Here is a 27637-nt window from a genome sequence, read left to right on the forward strand (position 1 = left end):
TTATAGCTAACATTTGTGCCACAGACATACACCGGAATTCTAACACTTCCATGTGTTCCCCTAACACAAAAACACTTACTGTCTCACGTGGCAGAAGATAAACAGTGCGTTCAATGTTTTTTACGCTTACACAGCAACTGACATGAGTGTTGGCAGACTCTATCCAGACTTTCCCAAATAAGTACACAACACCTAGAAGGAAAAAAAAAAATATTTAAATCTTGGAAATGATGTTTAACACTTGCATATAAAAAACGATAATTTAGTAGGGAAAAAAGAGTGCCACAGATGGACTGTATATCACCAACTAAACCAAAAGCACTAAAACAAACTACATCTAAACTCTATCAAAGAATAAGCATCCACACTGAAATACACTGTGAAATTACTGTATTACACCGACACCCAACAGAGGGGTGGACACAAGTAGTCAGGCGGTTTTGGTCATGGACATGCATCTGGTTACTGCTGCCACAGTTAAAGGGGTTGTCCGGCGATAAAAAATTATTCACAGAATAACACATATTACAAAGTTATACAACTTTGTAATGTATGTTATGTCTGTGAATGGCCCAGTTATGCTCAGCCAATCGCGGCTGAGCTTCGGATGACGCTGCAGAGGGTGGCCGGCACTCGGGAAGATCCGCCGGCCTCCCGAAGAAGACGTCACTGCTGACGATCGGAGACCGTGGACGACACGAGATGCGGTGAGTATAATGCACCACACTTCCGGGTCTAGCGTGGGTGGGGGGAAACACGGGGAAGGGGGCCATTCACAGACATAACATACATTACAAAGTTGTATAACTTTGTAATGTGTGTTATTCTGTGAATAATTTTTTATCGCCGGACAACCCCTTTAAGGATAAAATAATTTCTCTACAGTAAACTGCTGTAAGAATGTATACAGCCAAGACTGTTAACCTATTACCATGCTGAATAAAAGGTGGTTACCAGTATGTAACATATTACCATGCTGAATAAAAGGTGGTTACCAGTATGTAACCTATTACCATGCTGAATAAAAGGTGGTTACCAGTATGTAACATATTACCATGCTGAATAAAAGGTGGTTACCAGTATGTAACATATTACCATGCTGAACAAAAGGTGGTTACCAGTATGTAACATATTACTATGCTGGATAAAAGGTGGTTACCAGTATGGGGGATCTAAATCCTCCACAAAGGATTGCTTTAATGTTAGTGCTTTGGCATAAAGGCAGAATAGTCAATGTTTTACCTGGCTGATTGTATTGGTCCTCATAAGCATCCAGCCAATAAAATCTAAACACCTGATCACCATCTTCACCAGTTACTAATGGAAGGAGACTTGAATCTACTTGAACTTCATTTCCAACAGACCCGGTCTCATCCGGAACCTGATCCCAGCATGAGTCTCCGTAAAAACTGGAGCTGGAACATAGATTCAGCACAACCCAACATTAGCAGAACAAAACACTAAAGGCTTGCTAGTAACACTGTGCCATCATTAGAAAACCCTCAATACGACACATTTCAGAAAGAATTTATGAGGTTAACATAGCTGAATTTATCCAATGTTACTATAAACATTTAATAACATGTATAACAATTTCTGCTTTTTAGATTAAGGCTGGGTTCAAACAGCATTTATGCAGTCCACCCATTGTTTAAATCAGTATACTGTCAAAAGGGAATGCTTTGTGTATTGCAGAGAAAAGACAGTGGGCCCTGTCAGTTTAAAGGGGAACTCTGGATAAGAAAAACTTGTTTTCTATTAAAAGTACATTAAATTATATAGATGTGTCTATACAATGAAATCCAGGAAGTGAAGAAAAATGGCCTCTCTGCCAATTCACCTTGTCTCCTGCTCCCAGTGCTCTCCCACCTTAAGAGACAAATCTTTCATGCCTCTGTCTCAACATTGTGTGTGTTTGCTGAGCACAGGCTGATGATGCAGACAGGGGGCAGGGCGTGATGTCACAGGAGGCTTGGCTGGATCCTCCAATCCCCTGAGTGATTCACCATCAGCCAGAAGCAAGTGCAGCACTAATTGTACCGATTGTGATGGGTGGGGGACTGTGATGATCAGCTGAGGGAAAGCATTGCATTCTGGGAACTGCTCAACCAGGAAGGACAGAAACACAATACAGAACAACCCCCCCCCCCCCCAAACAAATGGATTTTTGGTAGTTTCAAAACTGGGATAGACAGGTAAGTAATGCTATATGCTTCCGCAGAAGTTTATTTTTTTTTTAACCTCAGTTACTAGTTGGGTACTTTGGGACATTAAATTTAATGAACCTGTTGCCTGTGGACATCTTGTCACAGAATGAGAACATATACCACAGGGTATACGGGGCTGTATGAACCCAGTATTTACCTGGTATTATTCATAAAAAATTACCATAAGTGTATTACTAGAACTGGGGTATACCTAATTGGATGATTTTAAACTCACTTACTGAGGGCACGTAGTAACTGTACCTGGAAAAATACACTGCCAAATACCAGACTAACCAGTAACAGATTCCGAATCACTGACATAAAATGATTTTTCAATTTGACATTAGTATAGTGTAGTTTTCAAAATTAAGAGCAACTTATAAATTGATTTTTTTTTTGTTAAGCTGCACTTGAAGCCACATGTGTACATAAACTGATAAAACATGTCTAACCATATGTAATCTTCAAAGTTTCAGCAGCGAATTGTGTGGCAACTCATGCCAACATCTGCAGTGCTAGGATATAAGCCTTACAGATAACATGTTAAAGGGGTTATCCAGTGCTACAAAAGAATGGCCACTTTTCCCCCTCTCTTGTCTCCAGTTCGGTGGGGTTTTGAAATTCGGTTCTATTGAAGTAAATGGTTCCTGAACTGGAGACAACAGTAGGGGGAAAAGTGGCCATGTTTTTAGCGCTGAATAACCCCTTTAAGTAAGTAGAAAAGCCTTGGGGTGTCCCCCATTATGGCAAAGGCCCAGGTAAGTCCAGCCAATGACCTCTAATTTTCTGCTTCTTGTATCTACCTACCCCAATTGAATGACAGACACTAAAAAAGGACCTAGGTTGGATGTACCTTGGCTTTCACTGTGATGAGGGACGCCCCTAGGTTTTTAAACCTAATGTACAGAGGGAAAAGTATTTGATACACTGCTGAAGTTTTCCCCACTTACAAAGAATATAGAGGTAATTTTATCATAGGTACATTTTATCTGTAATAGACAGAGGGGGGAGATTTATCAGAAGTCAAAGGGTGTAGAATATCCACTGGTATGAACTGCCCACAGCAGCCAGTTACAGCTAAGCTTTCAGCTCTGGTAACATGAGAGAGGAGCTGTGATTGGTTGCTGTGGGCAGTTTACACCTGGGCCAAGGTCAGAATCTATTTAAAAAAAAAATCCAGAAAATGACATTGTATGATTTTTTTTAATTAGCATTTCCCAGCACAAAATAAGTACCTCATCACCTACCAAACATCAAGGATTCTGACTCTCACAGACCTGTTAGGGTCATTTTACACACAAAGATATCTGACAGATTTTTGAAGCCAAAGCCAGGAATAGATTTGACCACGCCACAATGCCTCTGACCACGCCACAATGCCTCTGACCACGCCACAATGCCTCTGACCACCGCACGTCGCCTCTGACCACGCCACGTCGCCTCTGACCACCGCACGTCGCCTCTGACCACGCCACGTCGCCTCTGACCACCGCACGTCGCCTCTGACCACCGCACGTTGCCTCTGACCACCGCACGTCGCCTCTGACCACCGCACGTCGCCTCTGACCACCCCAAATTGCCAATGACCCCCTCCAGATTGCGGTGCCCATGTCAGATTACAGGTACCCACCCCAGATTGCCTATAAGAACTTCAGTTTATCCGTAACCACCCCACATGGCCCGTAACCACCCCACGTTGCCCGTATCCACCTCAGATTGTCTGTAAGCACTGCAGGTTGCCCGTAACCAGCCCACGTTGCCCGTAACCAGCCCACGTTGCCCGTAACCAGCCCACGTTGCCCGTAACCAGCCCATGTTGCCCGTAACCAGCCCACGTTGCCCGTAACCACAGCAGGTTGCCCGTAACCACCACACGTTGCCCGTAACCACCACACGTTGCCCGTAACCACCCCGCGTTGCCTGTAACCACCCCACGTTGCCTGTAACCACAGCAGGTTGCCCGTGACCACCCCAGATTACCTGTAACCACCTCAGGTTGCCCATAACCACCCCTGGTTGCCCGTAACCACCCCACATTACCTGTAATCTCATTTTTTTTATTTTATTTTAGTAACTGCGCTATTCTAATAACCATTACTAGCTGCGGTTTTGCTCCTGTAAATTGGCGCTCCTTCCCTTCTGAGCCCTGCTGTGTGCCCATACAGTGGTTTATGCCCACATATGAGGTACCGTTTTACTCAGGAGAACCTGCGTTACAGATTTTGGGGTACGTTTTCTCTCCTGTTCCTCGTCAAATTGAGAAATTTCAAACTAAACCAACATATTATTGGAAAAATTCGAGTTTTTCATTTTTACTGGCCAATTTTGAATACTTTCCTCTAATACCTGTGGGGTAAAAATGGTCACCACACCCCAAGATGTATTCTTTGAGGGGTGCTCTTTCCAAAATGTGGTGACTTTTGGGGGGAATCTATTCTGCTGACACTACAGGGGCTCAGCAAACGCACTTGGCGCTCAGAAACTTCTTCAGAAAAATCTGCACTGAAAATGCTAATTGGCGCTCCTTCCCTTCTGAGCCCAGCTGTGTGCCCATGCAGTGGTTTATGCCCACATATGGGGTACCGTTGTACTCAGGAGAACCTGCTTTACATATATTGGGGTGACATTTCTCTCCTGTTCCTCGTGAAATTGAGAAATTTCAAACTAAAGGAACATATTATTGGAAAAATTCGAGTTTTTCATTTTTACTGTCTACTTTTGAATACTTTCCTCAAATACCTGTGGGGTCAAAATGGTCACCACACACCAAGATGAATACTTTGAGGGGTGCACTTTCCAAAATGGAGTGACTTATGGCGAGATTTTACTCTGCGGACACTACAGGGGCACTGCAAACGCACCTGGCACTCGGAAACTTCTTCAGCAAAATCTGCATTGAAAAAGCTAATTGGCGCTCCTTCCCTTCTGAGCCCTCCTGTGTGCCCATGCAGTGGTTTATGCCCACATATGGGGTACCATTGTACTCAGGAGAACCTGCGTTACAAATTTTGGGGTACTTTTTTCCTCTTGTTCCTCGTGAAATTGAGAAATACCAAACTAAACGAACATATTATTGGAAGAATTCAAGTTTTTCATTTTTACTGTCTTCTTTTGAATACTTTCCTGTAATACCTGTGGGGTCAAAATGGTCACCACACACCAAGATGAATTCTTTGAGGGGTGTACTTTCCAAAATGGGGTGACTTATGGGTTCTTTTCTCTCTGCTGACACTACAGGGGCACTACAAACGCACCTGGCGCTCAGAAACTTCTTCAGCAAAATCTGCATTGGAAAAGCTAATTGGCGCTCCCTTCCTTCTGAGCCCTGCTGTGTGCCCATACAGTGGTTTACGCCCACATATGGGGTACCGTTGTACTCAAGAGAACCTGCATTACAAATTTTGGGGTGCTTTTTGTCTCATATTCCTTTTGAAAATGAGAAACTTTAATCTAAACGTATATATTATTGGAAAATTTTAATTTTCCATTTTTTTACTGCCTAATTGTGAATACTTTCCTCCAGCCCCTGTAGGGTTAAAATGCTCATTATACCCCTAGATTAATTCTTTAAGGTGTGTAGTTTCCAAAATGGGGTCACTTATGGGGGTTTTCAGGATACCAGACTTCTAAATCCATTTAAAAAAAGAACTGGTCCCTAAAAAAATCAGTTTCACGAAAATGTGATAATTTGCTGATAAATTTCTAAGCCCCATAACACCCTAAAAAAGTAAAATATGTTTACCAAATTATGCCAGAATAAAGAAGACATATTGGTAATGTGACTTAGTAACTAATTTATGTGCTACGACTTTCTTTTTTTAGAAGCAGAGAATTTCAAAGTTCATAAAATGCAAATTTTTTCAATTTTTCATGATATTTTGATGTTTTTCACAAAAAACACACAAAATAGTGACCAAATTTTGCCACTAACATAAAGTGCCATATGTCACGAAAAAACAATCTCAGAATCGCTAGCATACGTTAAAGCATCACTGAGCTATAAGAGCATAAAGTGAGACAGGTCAGATTTTGAAAAATTAGCCTGGTCATTAAGGCCCAAACTAGCTGCAGCACGAAGGGGTTAAACAACAGGACAAAGACAGATGACAGTCAACCTTTCTTGGTTTGGGGCACCAGGCAAGAACTTACCTCATGGGGTTAGGATTAGAGATGAGTGAACCCCGAACATGCGCGAGTCCATCCGAACCCGAACTTTCGGCATTTGATTAGCGGTGGCTGCTGAAGTTGGATAAAGCCCTAAGGCTATGTGGAAAACATGGATATAGTCATTGGCTGTATCCATGTTTTCCAGACAACCTTAGAGCTTTATCCAATGCTAATCAAATGCCGAACAATCAGGTTCGCTCATCTCTAGTTACAGGGCTCCAGACTAAAAAATTTACCTAGGAGCCATTGGCTCCTAACCTGAAAAATTTAGGCGCCAAATAGAATATTTGGTCGCCAACATTTTAAAACATGTAAAATTAATGTTATGTTAAATGGGACTTACTGTGTGCAGAGGCCACGGCAGCATCCTCCTCCTTTAGATTCTCTCTTTTCTTAGTTTGAAAACGTTCAACATGGAAACTTGCAACTTGACAACCATATACAGTCTGACAACCATATACAGTCTGACAACCATATACAGTCTGACTCAGTACTTCAGCTTCACTTGGCTAGCCTTTTAATGAGGCTTACTCTTCTGAACTTGAACTTAAAAGCTTGCAACTTGACAGCAATATACAGTCCACTAGAATGTGTGAGGTGGTCTACAAGTCAGGTTCTGAGTCAGTGTATATACATACAGACACTGAGGGAAGTGGTACTGTGCAGTGTATATACATACAGACACTGAGGGAAGTGGTACTGTGCAGTGTATATACATACAGACACTGAGGGAAGTGGTACTGTGCAGTGTATATACATACAGACACTGAGGGAAGTGGTACTGTGCAGTGTATAAACAAACAGACACTGAGGGAAGTGGTACTGTGCAGTGTATATACATACAGACACTGAGGGAAGTGGTACTGTGCAGTGTATATACATACAGACACTGAGGGAAGTGGTACTGTGCAGTCTATACATACTGACACTGAGGGAAGTGGTACTGTGCAGTGTATACATACACACACACTGAGGGAAGTGGTACTGTGCAGTGTATACATACACACTGAGGGAAGTGGTACTGTGCAGTCTATACATACAGACACTGAGGGAAGTGGTACTGTGCAGTGTATATACATACAGACACTGAGGGAAGTGGTACTGTGCAGTGTATATACAGACACTGAGGGAAGTGGTACTGTGCAGTGTATACATACACACACACTGAGGGAAGTGGTACTGTGCAGTGTATACATACACACACACTGAGGGAAGTGGTACTGTGCAGTGTATACATACACACACACTGAGGGAAGTGGTACTGTGCAGTGTATACATACAGACACGGAGGCAAGTGGTACTGTGCAGTGTATATACAGACACTGAGGGAAGTGGTAGTGTGCAGTGTATACATACAGACACTGAGGGAAGTGGTACTGTGCAGTGTATACATACAGACACTGAGGGAAGTGGTACTGTGCAGTCTATACATACACACACACTGAGGGAAGTGGTACTGTGCAGTCTATACATACACACACACTGAGGGAAGTGGTACTGTGCAGTGTATACATACACACACACTGAGGGAAGTGGTACTGTGCAGTGTATACATACAGACACTGAGGGAAGTGGTACTGTGCAGTGTATACATACAGACACTGAGGGAAGTGGTACTGTGCAGTCTATACATACTGACACTGAGGGAAGTGGTACTGTGCAGTCTATACATACCCCCCCCCCCGCGCACCCCACACGCACTGACTACCGCACCTGGCCGCCATCACAACAGACACTACCAATCAGCCGCCCAGGCCGAGGTCCCCCCACACAGATTAGTGGCCGGCCGCCACCCCTGCCGTCCCTCCGGTTGTACTCACACACACTATCCACAAATTGGTGCCGCTGGGGTGCACTTGAAGAACCGCCGGGTGAGGAGAGGCGGGAGAGAGGCGCTGGAGGAGTGTGGCGCCTCTGCGGCCGTCCGTCCAATGAATGACGGACGTGCTGGATGACGTCACTGGAGAAGCGTGTCCCCGCACATGTCATCCAGCACGTCCGTCATTCATTGGACGGACGGCCGCAGAGGCGCCACGTGCTTCGGTGCAGCGTGCGGAAGTCCTTAAAGAGACAGCCGCTACCGGGGCCAGTCGCAAATGGCGCCCAGATTAATAAATCTGGGCGCCATTTGCAAGATATCAGTCGTATTGGCGACCATTTTGGTCGCCATCTGGAGCCCTGAGTTAGGATGATTCTGAAAATGTCAGGAATCAGGCCAGAACTATATGGAAGGATCTGGTCAATGACCTGAAGACAGCTGGGACCGCAGCCTCATAGATTAATGTCAGTAACACACTACACTGCCATGGTTTAAAATCCTGCAAAGCACAAAAGGTCCCCCTACTCATGCCGGCATATGTCTAGGCCCATTTGAAGTTCACCAATGACTATCTGGATGATCCACAGGAGGAACAGGAAAAGTCATGTGGTCAGATGAGATCAAAATAGAACTTTCTGGTATAAACTCTTCTCTCCATGGTTAGAGGAAGAAGGACGAGTACAACCCCACAAAGGTTATTGATTTTGGCAAATAACCTTCTTCCCTCAGCATGACAATGACCTGAAACGCACATCCAGGGCAACTAAGGAGTGGCTCTGGAAGAAGCACTTCGAGGTCCTGGGGAGGCGTAGCCTAGGGCTGGGCGATATGGCCAAAAAATAAAATCTCGATTTTTAAAAAATTTTGGACGATTCTCGATTTAAATCTCGATTTTTTTGTTTTTGCTAAATAAATAGGACATTTTTCTCCCTGCAGCATCAGATACGATTTTATTGACGTTTGAGACAACTATATTGTTTCCCAGTGTAACAGTGCTCCTCCTGTGCCCCCATGTAGTAGACAAACACATTGTGTGCCCCATATAAGTAGTTTTCCCAAATATGTGCCCTATGTACTCTGTGCCCCCATATAGTATAGGCGATCTTCTTTGTGCCTTCATCTAGGTAGGGAGTAGTAGTGAGGGTATAGTGGATAAGGGGTGTAATAGTACAGGTAAAGATGAGGAGTGTGGTAGTAGTACAGGTATAGATGATGGGTGTAGTAGTACTACTGAGGGGGTATGGGGTGGACTGGGGGTCACTGAGTGGGTATGGGGCAGGCTGGGGGTCACTGAGGGGTATGAGGCAGGCTGGGGGTCACTGAGGGGTATGAAGCAGGCTAAGGGTCACTGAGGGGTATGGGGCAGGCTGGGGGTCACTGAGGGGTATGAGGCAGGCTGGGGGTCACTGAGGGGTATGAGGCAGGCTGGGGGTCACTGAGGGGTATGGGGCAGGCTGGGGGGACACTGAGGGGTATGGGGCAGCTGAGGGGACACTGAGGGGTATGGGGCAGGCTGGGGGTCACTGAGGGGTATGAGGCAGGCTGGGGGTCACTGAGGGGTATGGGGCAGGCTGGGGGTCACTGAGGGGTATGGGGCAGGCTGGGGGTCACTGAGGGGTATGGGGCAGGCTGGGGGTCACTGAGGGGTATGGGGCAGGCTGGGGGTCACTGAGGGATATGAAGCCGGCTGGGGGTCACTCAGGGGTATGGGGCAGCTGAGGGGACACTGAGGGGGTATGGGGCAGCTGAGGGGGTATGGGGCAGCTGAGGGGACACTGAGGGGGTCTGGGGCAGCTGAGGGGACACTGAGGGGGTATGGGGCAGCTGAGGGGACACTGAGGGGGTATGGGGCAGCTGAGGGGGACTAGGCAGGCGTGGTAAAGTGTCAGGACTGCGCGGTGAGGTGCAGGGCCGGCGGTCAGGAGAGATGTGGTATCGGCGGCTCCAGCCTCTTCACAGAGCCGCGGCTGACCTCTCCCGCCCCTTACACGTTAGTGCCGCGCTGAGCTGCGTCCCGCTCTCTTCCTGTCACACGTGCAGGTCCCGTTCTGTGGAGGAGGCGGCAGGGATCGCAGCAGAAGGAGAGAACGTCGCTGCGGGTCCTGGAGCTGTACAGCGGGCAGCGACGTTCTCTCCTTCTGCTGCGATCCCTGCCGCCTCCTCCACAGAACAGGACCTGCACGTGTGACAGGAAGAGAGCGGGACGCAGCTCAGCGCGGCACTAACGTGTAAGGGGCGGGAGAGGTCAGCCGCGGCTCTGTGAAAAGGCTGGAGCCGCCGATACCACATCTCTCCTGACCGCCGGCCCTGCACCTCACCGCGCCGTCCTGCAACTCTCTCCGGACCCGACACTTTACCGCGCCGCCCGCAATGATTTTTTGTGAAAATCGAATTTACGATTTTCACAAAAAATCAAATCGATTCTAACTGTCTGGGCGATTAATCGAATTAATTCGATTAATCGCCCAGCCCTAGCGTAGCCCAATAGAAAATCTTTAGAGGGAGCAGAAAATATTGCACAGGGACAGCATAAAGATCTGACACATCTGGAGAAAATCTGTATGCAGGAGGAAGACAAAATCTCAGCTGCAGTGTGTGCAAACTTGGTCAAGAGCTAAAGGAAATGTCTGACCTCTGTAATTGCAATTGTTTCTAAACAAAATATTAAGCTCTTTTTTTCTATGGTATAAAATACTGATTTCATACTTTTTATCTAGACTGTCACTCATAGTGTACCCATGATAAAAATTAGAGACCTCTCCAAAAAAAGGTATGCCAAGAATCATGAAGACTAGTCCTATCTAGCTATAGGCTTATTTCCACTCCTGCTTTTTTTTGCTGATGGGTCCATTTTAATAATATTTAGCAAGAAAATTAATTGTGTGCACTGCTTAACTTACATCTGAGGTTTTTCATCCATTTCTTCTTTTACTTCCTTTTTAATATCAGGTTCCACTTTGACAGCTGAGCTTAGGTTGGCTTTTATGTTGGTACTATCATCCTCCATGGGTTCATCAAAATCTCCATCATCAAACTCAACCATCCCTTCATCATCACCTGAAATAACAAGCTGAATGAGTTGCTTTTGTGTGTACATTTGCTGTTTCAGCTATATTTGTTATACTTGTAGAGCGGGTTTTAGATTTATGAGAAGGGAATAGTTATCAGAAGCTTCTAAGCGTAAAGACACTGTATGTTTTTATGTATATTCTAAAAGGTGGAATATATAACTTATTTTCTGTCATCCAAAAAATAAAATTGCTATTTGTCCTGTAACAATTTGCAACTTTTTGGCAATTTACAAAACCACAAAAATTAGGTAGAGAGATTTATGTGGAAATCTACCCCATTTATCTTAAGTTACTATTATCTTCATGGGTACTCTCAGGGAAAGTGTATATCTTTACCATAATTCTGAGGTTTCTAAATGTCCCACTTATGTAACAGTTTGGGCAATAGCTTAGCGCAGCTCGTGTACAGCAGATGAAAATAAGTTTACATGTACAGATACATCAAGGTAAACAGCTTTTCTTTCTGTCATCAATAAAAACTTCTGACGTGATCAGGAGAAGGAACCAAAAGAATTGCATGGTACCGCATTTCACTTCCCAGCTTGCAGAGATCTCTGTCTAGGCAGGGTCATCATAAGTCTATGGGGCTACCAGAAAGGAGATGATTGATAGTAGGGAAGTGCACTGCACTCGTCCCCACTCATTTTTCTGATAGGTGGGGGGTCTCGGCAGCAAGAACCCCACCAATGTTCCTTTAGACGTTGGCAATAAAAATTAATTTAGGTCCAGATTTATAAGAGGGTGTAAAACATACACTGGTGTAAACTGCCCACAGCAACCAATCACAGCTCAGCTTACCAGAACTGAAAACAGAGCTGTGATTGGTTGCTATGTGCAGTTTACACCAGTGTATATTTTATACCCTTCAATAAATCTCCCCCAGATTTTATTAGCAAAATGGGAAAAAGAGGCGATTAAAGAGATTAAAGAGAGTATTTTTAGCACCCTGCCATTGCATTTTGTCAGAAAGCCCACTAGATGGCACGCTATACATCAAGGCATTTAGAGGGTTTAACAATCGGCATCAACACAATTGTCATTGTCACTAGAAGCACGTCATCTGCAGAAGCAGCCAGAAGGAGCAGGCTCAGCTCTATTCTCTCCAATGTATGCATGTATGGCTAAGAAGGGCGGCTAGGTGCTGGGACAGTCACTCCTTGCTGTATGGAGTACTTGTATACATTCCCCTACCAGGGTTATTGTATGCAGTGACTTCATATGTACTGACCCATTATTTAGGAGTCCTATGCTTGTTTTATTTTGCACATGTCTTCATGTTTACAACCATGCAGTCTGGTAAGTTATTGCTGCATTTTTGCTAACTTTGCTCACTCAAACATTGGCCCTACAACTGTTCTGGACAAGAAAAAAATGAACAGTTAAAAAAAATTTATATAGAAGACAGATTTGCAATAAGTTACAATACCTTGTAAGGTGTCTTCCATTTTAACCACACTTCCATTTTTAGCAACACTTGCAGTACTGCTGTCAGGGTCTTTCTTAATCTCTCTTATATTGGGGGTGAAGCTGGCTGCTTGAGGAACAGAAGCATATTCTTGTCTGGGCACTGGAAGGGGTTTTCTGAGGCCTGCTGGAGGAGCCTAGTTATATAGTAAAATAGAACAAATAAAACATTGTTTCAAAAAGCATCGAGGGCAGACAAGCTGTGTGATTGGGTCACATCTTATTTGATTGTTACCTTGGGAGATGGAGATGCAGTAGGCACAGAAAAAGGGTTAAGAGGTACCCCTGCAGGTCTCTTCTTCTTCAGTGTGATTACTGGTGGTGGAGTCATCTGTACTGGCTAGGAACAGAAAAATACAAAGACAAGTACCTGTTTTATAAATGTCTGAGCATTTCTTTCAAGACAAACAGTGCTTAAAGAGGTTGTTCGCCAAAAACTTTTTCCTTTCAAATCAACTGGTCCCAGCAAGTGCCAGCCATTAGTAACTTACTTCTATTTAAAAAATTCCAGTCTTTTAGTACTTATCAAGCTGCTGTATGTCCTATAGGAAGTGGTGTATTCTTTCCAGTCTGGAGAGCAGGAGAGGCTTTCTATGGGGATTTGCTACTGCTCTGGACAGTTCCTGACATGGACAGAGGTGGCAGCAGAGAACACTGTGTCAGACCCGAAAGAATACACACATGCAGGACATACAGCAGCTAATACATACTGCAAACTTGAGATTTTTTTTTATAGAAATAAATTACAACTCTTGGGCACTTGCTGATTTGAATTAAAATATTTGGTGAACTACCCCTTTAAGACATCTTAAATAAACTGTTTACTCTTACTCTGCTTTAAACAGATATGTATTGTACCTTCAGTATTGGTCTTTTCTGTGCATAGTATAGTAAGTAGGGTTGGAAAAGATTTTCTTACATTTGTAACATTTTGTTAAAGGGGTATTCTCATCTCAACTAACAAAGTTAAACTTGTAGGACTCATCAAGTTCCATACTTTTGCAAATACATTCATTAAGCAAACTTGTCTCCCAATATCCGATAACAAGGCAAAGTACCGACACCGCAGAGGTTGCTTTTTAGGAAGGCTGGCATGCAAAGAGTAGATGTTTTCAGGCATCAAGAACAGGCAAAACTTTTAAGGGTGCGACTAGGGCTGGGCGATATTGGCATAAATCAATATCGCGGTTTATCGCATATGTAGCTGCGGTAACGATAATTGAACAATAACTGACACGCCCCTTTGTAAGCCACACCCCTTTTTACAAGCCACACCTACTTGGCCATGCCAAACTGGGGACATTTTGTTTCAATTAAGTTAAAAAAGTACAGTAACTAGTAGCGCGCTGGGACGGGCAGGTGGCAGCTCCGCTGTGCTAGGCCGATGACAGAGGCAGGTGCGGGCCTCTACAACAGGCTGAGACGTGCAGGGGCACAGTGCCGTGCCGGGCGGGTGATGTGGGGTGCTCTGACACGCCGGGAGGTTGGGGGACGCTGGGACGGGCGGGTGGCGACTCCGCTGTCATGGGATGGGCGGGTGATGCGGGACGCTCTGACACGCCGGGAGGTTGTGCTGAGAAGGGCAGGGGCTCCGCTATGCTGTGCCGGGTGGGCGCTGGGACAGGCTGAGACGACCGGGCCGCTCTGACACGCCGGGCGGGGGTTAGGGGGTGGCAGGGGCCACCCTGCACACACAGCACATAGGAGACCTCTTTCAACCTGTGCAGCTCAGGGCTCAGACGGGGAGAAAAGTGAAAATACCGCAAATACCGTCCTGGCAAAGTTGAGGTCGGTTAACCGACACCAGTGACGGTATCTGTATTTTCACGGTATACCGGCGCCCAGCCCTATTATAGACCTTTTACTCACAACATTCTAATAAAAAGATAGCAGCACTCACCACTCTTGTAGCACTTCCATGGTTCCTTTATTCGTTAAAACCAAAACATCAATACAGCAGATGAGACGCCAGTGAACAAAAGCCGGCAACATACATTTTTGTTCACTGGGGTCTCACCGGCTGAATTTATGTTTTGGTTTTAATGAATAAAGGAACTATGAAAGTACTACAAAAGAGGTGAGTGCCTCTATCTTCCTATCTCCTTATTATAGAATGTCCTTCTCCCGAAATATGCTACTCTTTCCCTTCCACTAGTGTTGCCAGCTCATTGTCTAGGTTACAGACCACTAATCTGCTTTAAAAACAGTGGCCTGGCTTGTGTAATATATATATATATATAGTTAAAATGTAAATGTATAGAAATATACGGGGGGGGGGGGGATTTAACAAAGTAGTTCTAAATGTGTTTGTGTCTATATCATGCCTTTGACCGTACAAGCGTATATTTATGTACTGCAAATTTATCAAAATGTACGGACTGTCACAACCTGCAGAGACACTGTTTCATACAACTGATGTGCCTTTGATAAATATTATGCAAGTGGGGTCTGGACTAGAGTGGTTTGCAAAGAAAAAAAATAATATATATTTATTTGATAATAGCATGTACAGCATATGTAATAGCTTGAAGGTGGACAGTCGTCCTCTCAACTTCAGGCACATGTGCAGTTAGTAACTAGTATTAAAGAAAGCAGATACCGAGAGATGTGCATTCATAACATGTGACATAACAGATGCAGTAAATAAAATTTTTACATAACTGCCCTGTAGAGGGATTTTAAGGTAAACATTTAGAAGGAGAAACTGACATTATAAATATCATATCTATTATTTTGTTGTACTTTATTTTCAAAGAACATTCACATAAACAATTTAAAGTGATACCTGTGATTTTAAATCTTGAAGTAAATCACCCAATAAATCATCTTTTGACAAGTCCACAGCTTTTTGCTACAATTAAAAAAAAAAAACACACATTACTAAGCATCAGCTTCTTAATTATAGATTTATTGTGACCATTAACAGCACTATAAAGATATTTTCTCACTACCTAAGGTGGTTTTTAAAACTTACTTGTCCCCTATCTACAGGATAGGAGACAAGTAAAACATTGCGAGAGTAAGAGATTGCGAGAGAGAAGTCGGTAAAAGTAGTAAGAGATTGCGGGTACTCTGCTCTCTACAGCGGTTCCATAGACAGTGAATAGAGCTGCGGGTTACATGCTGAGCCATAGCTCTATTCAGAACGGAGCTGGGGGGGTCAATCTGGAGATCACTAAGGGGCACAGGGGTCGGATTCCCCTGCAATCTTATACTTGTCCCCTTTCCTGTGGATAGGAGAAAAACAAGTTTTAGTTGGAAAACCCCTTTAAAAACGCAGCCAATTTTGCCCTTCACAACACAGACCCATTTTTCAAATATGACCTATTTAACCTTACTATGTAGAAATACCTTTGTAACACTTTAACACATCCAAGTGAATGTTTAATTATAAAACACTGTACTTAATATTCGTAGTAAATGTTGGTTGATGCAAGTAGCAATAATTTGTGGAAACATCTTGTGAAAATTTTGAAACATTTTCAGAAGTGTCACTACTAATAGAGTCTACCACAGCCAAACTCTGCCAGCATATCTTTTTGAAAACTGATCCGTGTGAAAACAGGAGCCCAGATTGCAGGCAGCACATCTGTTGGACATCCAAAATCATGGACTGTGAATTACACTCTTGCCCACAGCTGTGTGGACGAGGCCCAAGGCTTATTTGAAAGGGACCGAATAGTTGAGAAGCATGCCTATAAACTGCCCAAGCAAACAGTTTCTGCTAAAATTTCCGCCAAAGACAAAATATGCTAATTTATTCTCAGTAGGGACAGTCGCCACAGGTATTCAAAGAAACCAGACTTCAGGAGCTGCATAACACCATGAAATGCCAGAAACTGCATATATTGCTTATCCCCTTCTCATTACACACTAACAAATTAGAAAAACAACTAAAAAATAAAAAAATAAACTAAACAACTTACATCGGTAGTTTTTTTACCAGCACTGGCCATAAACATTGATTTGATATCACTTGGTTTGGACACAGATGACTTTTTCACGTTGGGTTTGTCTTTAACTGCACCCTTGCCTTTTTTACCTGCAAACAAGGGTCAATAAATAAATTTTCCAACAAAAATGAAAAACAATTGCAGCAGAATTATTGCATGCTAAGGGGTAGGGATGGTCCCAACCGAGTTCGTACGGGGTTCGTACGAACCCGAACCATCCGCAATGATTACCGCTGTCTGCCCGCTCCGTGCAGCGGGTGGATCCAGCGGGAGGAACGCCTGGAAAACTGGGATACAGCCATAGCCATAGGCTGTATCCCAGTTTTCCAGGCGGTCCTTCCGCTGTATCCGCCCGCTGCACGGAGCGGGCAGACAGCGGTAATCCGATGCAAAGCGTTCGGGTTCAGCAGGACCATCCCTACTAAGGGGTAAAAGACTAGATAATAGCAAACAAATAGCTAAGTCATGGAAAGGGTATTACAATCCCAGAAAACTATGACTTATAAACAAGATTTGGGACTGGACAAAATTTGTAAAATAGTTTTCGTTGTCTGGCCTTCTAAAAAAAAATAAAAAAATTTATGCAAAACTGTCCAGCATTTTTGCGGTCCAGATTTTTAAGGAAAAATAAGACTGTAAGTACTCACAAAGTCCTTTCTCCCCATCTGTACAAGTATAAGATTTATTATATGTTTATTGTAGCAGGAATCACTTTACCACCCCTTGAGTCCAGGTGAAGGGACTGAGCATTAATAATAACAAGCCCTAGCACAATGTGGACGCTGGGGGGGGGGAATAAAACTAAAAAGCAGCATAATAGGTATGTAACCAGATCATTTACACAGAGAAACTTTATTAAAATTAGGTAGATTGAAAACGTTTGTTTTTGCCTGTTGTAAGAGAGTAAACAAAAATTTATAGAACAAACATTTATAAAGTAAAATGTTGCCGAGGTTATTGAAGGATCTCAAAGGCTTGATGACACAAAAGGCCTAAACTTGCACACATGAATCATATACCTTTGTCAGGATAGACATCTTCATCAAGGTCATCGTCAAAGATTTCTCTTCCATCTTCCACATAACCTGCGCCATCTGTAATTCAGATCAGAAACAACTTAAGATGAAGGAGAAAAATTCCTTTATTTCGATAGAAACAACCTATTCTAAAGAACTTTACATAGCTGTCATCACTTAGATCGGTCCCTGTTCCCATTAAGGCTCACCATTGGTGGGATGTGAGCACAGGACCCCAACGCTGTAAGATAACAGTGCTAGTCACTGAGCCACTGTAAGTCTATGGGTCCATTCAGTTCACAGAAACAGAGCGAGGAGAGTAGCATGCTGCAGCTCAGTCGCCTCCCCACTCCTTTTACTGATCTGAGTGTTCAGACCCTGACTGACCCGACATGTCACAAGTTCTCTTTAAATCCAGGCTGTTTAGCTCCCTAAGGCTGCATACTGTATTCACACTGTAGCTGAGAGCATCCCTACTTCTGTATGAGATAAGTTTCACCTATGCACAGTGCAGAAAGGCAAGAGTCTTTCCACCAGTGACAGATAGAAGCCAGAGTCCAACACCTGCTAGGCATTGCTGCCTGTACATGACTGCTAAGAAGATGAGCAGAGAAAGTAACAGCTGACTGAAATGGAGCCATACAGCCTCTATTGGTACAAAGATATTCCCAAGAATCAATGTTTCTGTAAAGAGTGCACAGCTGAACCATGACAACTTGCAGTAAAAGTCACAGGACAGAATACTGAAGGTTCATGTTGATCTGCCCTAAGGGATAATAACAATGTTTGTATTCTGCAGATATTGCCACAGCAAAGTTGCTGCAAAACCCATGTGTTTTATATGACAGACTTACAGTGGACTGATTGCAAGAAGACCTACAACTCAATGCATTCACATGTAGCCGATCACACTAGAAATCTGTGTAGCTATGTATAAATTAGCAAAAAGTGTCTATCGCAGGCTCATATGCCGCAGTAGCTGTGTCCCTCAGTAGTATATGTAGTATATCTCTTCCCCCCATTGTTTGTAAAATCGCTAAATGCTCTAATGCAAATTACTTGCTTAAGAGCATTTAGGGCGTTGCTCGGAGCCGGAGAGCATCACCGCGGCCCACCCACTATGCATATTCATAACTGGATAGTGGGCTCTATACATGGCAGCCGCACAGGAAAGTCTCCGCTGGGACTGCTTCTCTGCGCAGCCGCCATGTATAGAGCCCACTATGCGTATATGACTATGCATAGTGGTGATGCTCTCCGGCCCCAAGCAACGCCCTAAATGCTCTTAAGCAAATATTTTGCCTAAGAGCATTTAGCGATTTTACAAACAATGCGGGGGAGGACAGGGGTTAAACTAATGGCCATGTACTATTAAGATACACAGCTACTGCTGCATATCAGCAGGTTCTCTGGGAAGAACCTGCTGACAGTGCCGCTTAAAGAATCATGCAGGTAAATTTTACAGGGTACAGGCGGAAACTAACCTAATAGTATGCATGATAAATTAATAGTACACATGAAGCAGAATTTACCATCATCCACTATCCAGTCATCATCTTGGCGTTCACGGACTATCTTTGAGTAAGAATCCTCATCCACCTCTTCATAGATGCTTGCCATTTCTTCCACCTCACAACAAAAATGGGTAAATGTTAAACATTTAGAGAAGAGGATGACCAACTGAAATCTGCTCACATAAAAGCCCTGTTACACAGGCCAATCATGGGGTTTATGAGCGCTCCTTGGAACAATTGTTGCAAACAAACAGCCTGTTTAAAAGCGCCAGCGATCAGCCAATGAATGACCCTTCAAACCATCTTTTTCACTTCTGCCCACTGGTTTTAGAAACCAGTGGACGCATCAGGAATAGAGATGAGCGAACTTTGAGCATGCTCGAGTCAATCCGACCCCGAACGTTTGGTATTTGATTAGCTGGGGCTGCTAAAGTTAGATAATGCTCTAAGGTTGTCTGGAAAACATGGATACGGCCAATGACTATATCCATGTTTTCCACATAGCCTTAGGCCTTTATCCAACTTCAGCAGCCACCGCTAATCAAACGCCGAAAGTTCGGGTTCAGATGGACTCAAGCATGCTCGATGTTCATTCATCTCTAATCAGGAACTATTTTACACCCAAAATGAGTGCATATCATTTATGTATCTAATGTCTATTAGACCACAAACTATGTTTTTTCGACACTAGGTTAACACAGAGCTCTACCAGTGCCATGTACTCTCCTTTCTATTGTACATAGGTAACCGCAGCTAGTTTTTCTGAATGTGTTAGTTTATTATTATAGGTTTATTCATTCTGCACTCAGTTTGTATTGTGAAAAATAAAGGAGACTGCTTTGCCACCTTATCATAAAGAACAACTGTGACAGCAACAAAATTAAGTCACTGAAGACACAGGGCACACGTAAAATGCTTTACCTCATATTTGACTTTTTCGCCAGATTTTGCTTTTCTCAGTCTCTCTAATGCTTCCTTGCGACCTTTTTTCTCAGTTTTTTCTCGTCGAGAACGATTTGCAGCAAAACTCCCAGAGTCCGCCATATCTGACAACAAAATTACATAAGTAGTTATATACACATTTGTAGTACTGCAACTTTGCATAGATGAATAGTACAAGCAATAATAAGGAACTTTGCAATATATCTTATTAGACAAAAATGCTTCCTGGTATCCAGATTCTTCCCTCTTCCTGCTAAACTGTCATCCACTCTCAAAATCAGCTTAACAACAACTCTTGTTCAGCACTGCGATCCCTGTACAATCACGCTCACAACCACACAGCTGGATGGCCAGAAGCACTGCTGTGCAATGAAAAATATTGCAGAAAACTCTTGACATGGACATAAAGTGATATCAATAACTGAGGCTAGGTTTACAGTACATTTTTGCAATCCGTTGTTTTCATCCATTTTATGCAAAAAAAAAAACAATGCATGCATTTGTGTGCATCTGTTTTGATCCGGTTTTCCATTGACTTCGATTATAAAAAAAGAAAACGGATCAAAACGGATGTTTTTTTTAACGGACACAAAAGTGAGGTTGACTGTTTCTGTTATAATGAAAGTCAATGGAAAAAATGGATCAAAATGAATGCACACAAATGCACAAAAGAACGGATTGCAAAAACGTAGTGTGAACCCAGCCTAAACACTTCCTGAGATGAGATCACTTTGATGAAAATTACCATAAGCACCGTGAAGCACTAAACTTGCCTATAAAAACTAACAAAGAGAATGACACTGTACTGATGTGTTAGCCAGTGTTTTATCCAGTGTTTTTAACAAATGTCATGCATTCTCTTCCTAAGGCTATATTCACACTAGAGATGCACGATGCATCAAATGTTTGGTGCAATTTTAATACTGTAAGCAGGAAAATGGTATAATACCAATATTTCTTGGTTTTTGATATTCTATCCAAAGCTGTGCAATAGCGGAGCTTAATATAGAGTCTGCCTGTGGTAGGTTAGACTGCTGATCTGATGGATCAATACAATGCATATGCATTTTATTGATCTTTATAAGCAATCTAGTGATTGCTTAGAAACATCCCCTAGCTGAGCTAAAACAGGTAAAAAAAAAGCAGTATATTCCCTAATAAAAACTCACATCAGCCCCTTTTCCAAATTAAAAAAATGTAAACTCAAATGTGATGTAATGTCATTGATTCTGGATGTCAACAGCGTAAACTAGGGATTAACCAAACGCACAGTAAAGCTATATACAATAAATTGGGTATCGCTGTAATCGTACTGACCTGGAGAATAAAGACGTGTCAGCTGTACCGCACAGTGAACGGTGTGGAAAAAAGACACAAACACCAGCAGATGCAGTAGTTGACGGACACCAACACACTATATTGACTTTAAAGCAAGTACTAATTAAAAAAAATGTCTAGGGTCTTATGAGTGCAGAGATCCCGTTTTCTTCTTGTGCACTAGCCTGCTCTATGCACTGGAGGCAGACCCCTCCATTAGAATCAAGCATGGCTGTGTCACCGAGGGGAGATTGTTACACTGGGGGTATTGGACCGGCCACCAGGGCATAGAGCCGGATCAGTGCACAAGAAGCAAACAAGGCATAGGGTGGGAAAGCAGATGGTGTTTCAAAAAAAAAAAAAAAAAAAGACTACACCACCGGGATAACTGCACCGGCACTGATAAGGTGAAGGGAAAAATTCACTAGTCCTCATGGAGTCTGTTAGGTTTCTGCCATGGTGCACAGCAATTTACCAGACAAGATAATACATCTGGTATTTTTTGTGGATCTTGCCATGGAGGCATCAGTCTTCAACACAGTTGTGAACCCAGACTATTGGTTTCTATTTGAGGAAAGGAGGACAATTTTCCCTCTTTACTTTGGCATATTGGTAGAGCCCACAACACTCTACCAGATCTGTCATACCACAGAGGCCTATGACACCCAATGGCATTTTGACAGTTCCAAAGAGTTTGCACCATGAATAAGAACAAAACCTAAGACCTCCTTCTGGTAAATTATGGAGTGTATTTTGGAGGGCTTTTACTGCACAATCAAAATGTCACAGATTCAAGAAGCAGTGGGAACTGGGAGATATCAGAATGGCAGTGGAGTGAGATCTGACACGTCAGGTGTCGATCAATCATTAGAACTAGACGGGAGAGGCACCCATCTGTGCGCTTCAATCCCCAGCTCGCTGTGATCTCTGCCCATTTGCAGCAGACACACTCCATTATAAGTTTATGGGTCTGTCTCCTACAAATGTACTATATAGAGACTGCAGTGAGTCATGGAGTAATTATAAAAAAAACTTTTGACATGTCAAAGGTTACTGATCTCAGTGGGTCTCAAGCTTGAGTAAGACCCAGCTGGTTTGAAATGTTACCCTTGTGTATGATGCTTGATTAAACTTCACTAAAGTCTGAACTACTGGATGCTGTCGAATCACTTCGCCTTAGATGACACTTGGTCTCCTATTGGGATTGGAAACCCTCTGGTGTGCAACTACTACTTTTAAGAAGAAATACTCAGAACTTTTGTACTTTGTGCTGTTGGATGTCCAATATATGGTATGTCAGAGAGAGACCTGTCAAAAGTTTTGATCCGTCCAGGTCTGAGCGTTCAGATCCCAACCAATCATGAGAACGAGAAGCGCAAGGAACTGCTCTGTCTCACTGAAAAGTTGGGCTACACAGACTTAGCCCGTGGAATAGAGAGAACAGTCAGCCAATGATCGTGCCATCATCGGCTGATCGAACATTAAGGTTCAAACCTAAAATCAATGGTCGCCACCCGCGCATCGCTGCCTGGCGGGCGACCAATGATTCCATAAGCAACATACATTACCTAACCATGTTGCAGGTCTTCTCCTGCGCCCTCTTCCCCCCAGTCCCGTGCACAGCAGCAGCTTCAGTGCAGCCTGTTAGCTGACAGACCGCTCAGCCAATCACTGGCCAGGACTGTCGGCTCAGACAGGCTGCACCGAAGCTGCTGCTGCGCACAGGACCGGGAGGAAGAGGAGAGCAGGAGAAGACCTGCAACATGGTTAGGTAATGTATGATGTTTAAACAAGGGCTGAAAGGACATCGGTAATGATGTCCCTGCAGCCCTTGCTAAACTATTATAGGGCCATGGAATAGGCCCATTATATTATGAGCCCGACTCATCACATTCTCAGGATAAGTCCGAGTCTGAACACTCAGACCCAGGCAGATAAAAACTTTTGACATGTCAAAAGTTTTTTTAAACAGTAACATATTAAAGGGGTTGTCCAGCCTTAGGAATAATTTACTATGACACTGGCCTGCTGGAGAACACAAACATGTTACCTCTCTGCGCTCCCCCAATGTTCTCCAGTGTCCCCCGCTGACTGCAGCCACTTCCAAGACAGGAGTGACAACCCGCTCAGCCAATCACTGACTGCAGCATTGTCCTATTGTCCCAGTGATTGGCTGAGCAGGCTGTCACTCCCAAGATAAGTTTGTCTAGAAAGTGGCAGAAGCTGCAGTCAGCGGGTGAGACTATAACAGCACACAGGGGGAGCGTGAGAGGTAAGCATAAGATGTTCATTATGTGCTCCGGAAGGCCAACATTATATTAAAAATGTCATAATCCTGGATAACTCCTTTAAGCGGTATTCCGAGTATACAGCAACTTGCCCAATGACACAGGTCGCACGGCCAATGACCACAGTGCTGTCCTGCGGGAAGTGTTATACATGGCAGCTTATGTTAGTCATGGGGCTCATGTTGTGACCACAAGTAGCTACAAACGCTCCTGACAACCCATTCTGGATAGGTTTCTGGTGGTTGTCAGGTCACGGCCACTTGTAGGCTGCAACACAACCCTAACTCCCTGACAGTAAGTAAGTATTCGGGGGGGGGGGGGGTCACGTGACCTGTGTGGTGGGCAAATCCCCCTATGTGAGGCTCCAATGCTGCAGTGCGGGTCACCTGACAGGCTGTATACAGTGTATCCTGGAGCATAGGGCCGTCATGCATGTTAGCACAGCAGCCACTAGACAGGACATGCTGGTACTAGTAGTGCTACACATGATACACAGCTTCCTATATACATGGCCGCCGGTTCCCAGTCACATCCCTCTGTAGAGCTGTTCCCGGTTATAAGCCCACGTGTCCCCGCCTCCTCTCCCGTTACCGTGCTCCTGGCTGCCTCCGCTGGACACAGGGGCCATGCTTTCTGTACCGCGCCACTGACGGGAGCGACAATCCTGGCGCCAAAACACCAGAATCCCGGACACACAGAACTCTGCAATCGAACTGGCGCGACTTGGTCAACCAATCGGGAGAGAGCCGGAAAACGTGCGGGCCAATCAGAGAGCAGCGTTCTTCCACTGCTCTGCTATCAAGCGCGCTCGTTCCCGCTGCTGGGCGGCGCGCTCCCGCAGAACTGATCCCTGTACCACGCATGCGCAAGTCTTACTTTTACAAGAGACGTGATTGATGTGTGTGCAGCGAGGGAGCAGGTGACAGACAAACGTCCTGGTGAAATGAGTTTCAATCCGGGCATCAGTGTCGGACTCTTGTGACTAGGCCCCACCAGGGAAATTAATAATAGGAGTCCACGCTACACCTGACTTAGGATGTTAAAGGGGTAGTCCACCCAAAATTTTTTTCTTTCAAATCAACTGCTACCATGAAGTGCCAGAGATTTGTAATTTACTTCTATTAAAAAATCTCAAGCCTTCCAGTACTTATCAGCTGCTGTATGCCCAACAGGAAGTTGTATTATTTCCAGTCTGGAGAGCAGGAGAGGTTTTCTATGGGGATTTGCTGCTGCTTTGGACAGTTCCTGACATGGACAGAGGAGGCAACAGAGAGCACTGGGTCAGACAGGAAAGAAAACACCACTTCCTGCTGGACACACAGCAGCTAATAAGTACTGGAAGACTTAAGATTTTTTAATAGAAGTGAATTACAAATCTCTGGCACTTTATGGCACCAGTTGATTTGAAAGAAATTTTTCTTTGGTGGACTACCCCTTTAAGGGGTTAAATGTATTTAATTGTGTTTTATGTGATAAGAGTGAAACAAAGTAGCAAGTAATGTAAAGTGTGAAGAAAATTACACATGGGGGAGTGAAATGATCAAACGGTGTAAAGTGAGACTGGCTCAGTTGCCCCTAGCAACCAATCAGATTCCAGTTTTCAAAGAGTCTGTGAGGAATGAAAGGTGGAATCTGATTGGTTGCTAGGGGCAACTGAGCCAGTCTCACTTTACACCCTGTTTGATAAATCTCCCCTATGGTTTTTAAATGACAAAAATACACATCTAGAGACATGTGGGGGGGGGCATTTGTATTCAGGCACCTGGTAAAGCAGGGTGACACATTCTGAAGGCCTCTATTGGATGCCACAAAAGCGGAAACTCACAGTTGTACCTATAGTATATAGTATACATACACCCAGATGTGTCCTACACGGCCTCCCCACCTGGGCACTGTCCATGGGGGAATTGAAGTAAATGGGCGCTAAGCCCTCATCCTTCTCCTAAATTTCCAGTTGTGACGGTGAGCTTATAGAGAGATATTAGCCAGGCCTCTACCCAAGATGGCATGAAGGAGGTACAGTATTTATTTAGCGGGCAGATGTCTGGCTTTCTGACTCTGCAATACGTGATGTACCCCGACTTGAAAGCAAAATTAATGAAACCAAAGAACACAAAATAAAGACATGACACTTTGTAATCAGGTGTTAAATTATTATAGTTTTATTTAAAATCACATGACACAGAAAACAGCAGACCTGACTCACAGAGAGTCACCTTTCCAGCACTCAGAAACCTTGAGGGAGCCATGGCTGGAGAGTTGCCCCTCCCTTGGGCTTAAAGGGTAATACTAATATAATGTAGTTTAAGAATTTGTACATTTTACATTATTTAGAGGCAATAACATATCAAAAAAAGACTATAAATATTTTACACCGCATGTTAGAGAGATCTGGCTGCTATATCTGTCACCTTATAAATTGCTACGTTGAAGTATCTCTTTGCCTTTACAGATCTAGGTCCACCTCTCAAGTGAAGAGGTAGTTTAAAGCAGACCACCCATATTACCCTGCGAGAACCTCCAAATTACATGAAGTGTGGGGGAATAGTAGGGCTCAGGTGCATCCAAGATGGCAGTGATCAGACAGCAAGCCTTTCTTTTATGGAACCTTCTTTATGAAATAAGTGATTGTCCTCACGGTTGCCATGGTGACTACAGGTGCCCAGAGTGATCTGATATAATTCCTATTTAAAGAGACTCTGTCAGTAGATTTATGTTGTCCTATCTCAGGGTGGCATAAACTAGTGACACTAGTTGAACAGAATGATGTATCACTTACATTGTTCTGTGCAGCTAATTTAGATATATCCTCCTGAATGAACATGGACAAGTAGTCATTTCCATATGTGTGTGACCCCAGTAGTCCTGGATATTAATGAGAATTAGAAAACTCCGCCCACCAGCTGCTGATTGGCAGTTATCTATCCATGCTATCTATAGTAAGTCAACTGTCAATCAGCAGCTGAAGGGCGGGGGGGAGGGGTGTGGCAAGAATCCTATTCTCCCGCATATTAGGAGAACGGCTGAACAGAATGATGTAAGTAATACACCAATCTGTTCAGCATTTTTGTCACTAGTTTATGCTGCACTCATTGAAATCAGCACTAACCTAGTGACAGATTCCCTTTAATGACTGGTGAGGCGCTTTACTGAAGAGATCAATAAACATACTTGTAACCAAACAAGCAGCTTATGGTTAGGGCACTAAGAACACTAAATTAAAATAAAACATAGGGAGAGATTTATCAGACATGGTGTAAAGTGACACTGGCTCAGTTGCCCCTAATAACCAATCAGATTCCACTTTTCATTCCTCACAGACTCTTTGGAAAATGAAAGGTGGAATCTGATTGGTTGCTAGGGGCAACTGAGCCAGTTTCACTTTACACCATGTTTGATAAATCTCCCCCATAGTCTGCTCCACTGCACTAACACAACCTGCACACGTTTTGATAGGTAACCCCTTTAACCCCTTCATGACCAAGAACGTAACTGTACGTCCTTGGTCAGATACGGGAGTTCAGAGCGAGGCCGCACTCTGAACCGCCGCGATCACGGGTGCTACTAATAGCCGGAACCGCGGCTATTAGCGGGTGCAGTCTGATCGCCAAGCCCGCTAATGAGCTGTTAAGATGCAGCTGTCATGGCTGACAGCTGCATCTAAATTGCTCTTTATCCCCCTCCGTGGTGGTCTAGTGGGCAGGGGCGATCTATTTAACTTACCCGGTCGGGCCTCAGCGTAGGAATGATGCTGATCCCAGCTCGGTATTCTGCTGATCTGGTCTGCAGCAGACCAGACCAACAGAGCACCGATCTAATGAATCGGTGCTATGTTATATACACAGCATTGATCTCAATGGGAGAACAATACTGTGTATA

At 43.9% G+C, this 27637-nt stretch overlaps 1 protein-coding gene across 4 annotated transcripts in view; it reads right to left on the reverse strand.

Moving 5' to 3' along the window:
- POLA1 (DNA polymerase alpha 1, catalytic subunit) overlaps positions 1 to 24730 on the reverse strand; it is a 200685-nt gene extending 175955 nt beyond the window's left edge. For 2 of the 4 annotated variants that reach the window (XM_069944821.1, XM_069944818.1), the window contains exons 1-11: positions 24350 to 24485; positions 20133 to 20257; positions 19230 to 19326; positions 17701 to 17775; positions 16655 to 16770; positions 15514 to 15579; positions 12964 to 13068; positions 12691 to 12865; positions 11094 to 11250; positions 1243 to 1415; positions 80 to 192 (exon numbers count right to left, since the gene is read on the reverse strand). In XM_069944821.1, coding sequence (XP_069800922.1) covers positions 80 to 192; positions 1243 to 1415; positions 11094 to 11250; positions 12691 to 12865; positions 12964 to 13068; positions 15514 to 15579; positions 16655 to 16770; positions 17701 to 17775; positions 19230 to 19326; positions 20133 to 20257; positions 24350 to 24386 — 1239 coding nt within the window. In that variant the 5' untranslated portion in view covers positions 24387 to 24485. Of the gene's footprint in view, positions 1 to 79; positions 193 to 1242; positions 1416 to 11093; positions 11251 to 12690; positions 12866 to 12963; positions 13069 to 15513; positions 15580 to 16654; positions 16771 to 17700; positions 17776 to 19229; positions 19327 to 20132; positions 20258 to 21470; positions 21488 to 24349; positions 24486 to 24634 lie in introns of those variants that run through there. The other 2 variants (XM_069944819.1, XM_069944820.1) reach the window with 2 other exon arrangements.
- Between the last annotated feature and the right edge of the window lie 2907 nt (positions 24731 to 27637).

This window comes from Dendropsophus ebraccatus, chromosome 11 (assembly GCF_027789765.1).
Source record: "Dendropsophus ebraccatus isolate aDenEbr1 chromosome 11, aDenEbr1.pat, whole genome shotgun sequence".
Taxonomy (NCBI): Eukaryota; Metazoa; Chordata; class Amphibia; order Anura; family Hylidae; genus Dendropsophus; species Dendropsophus ebraccatus.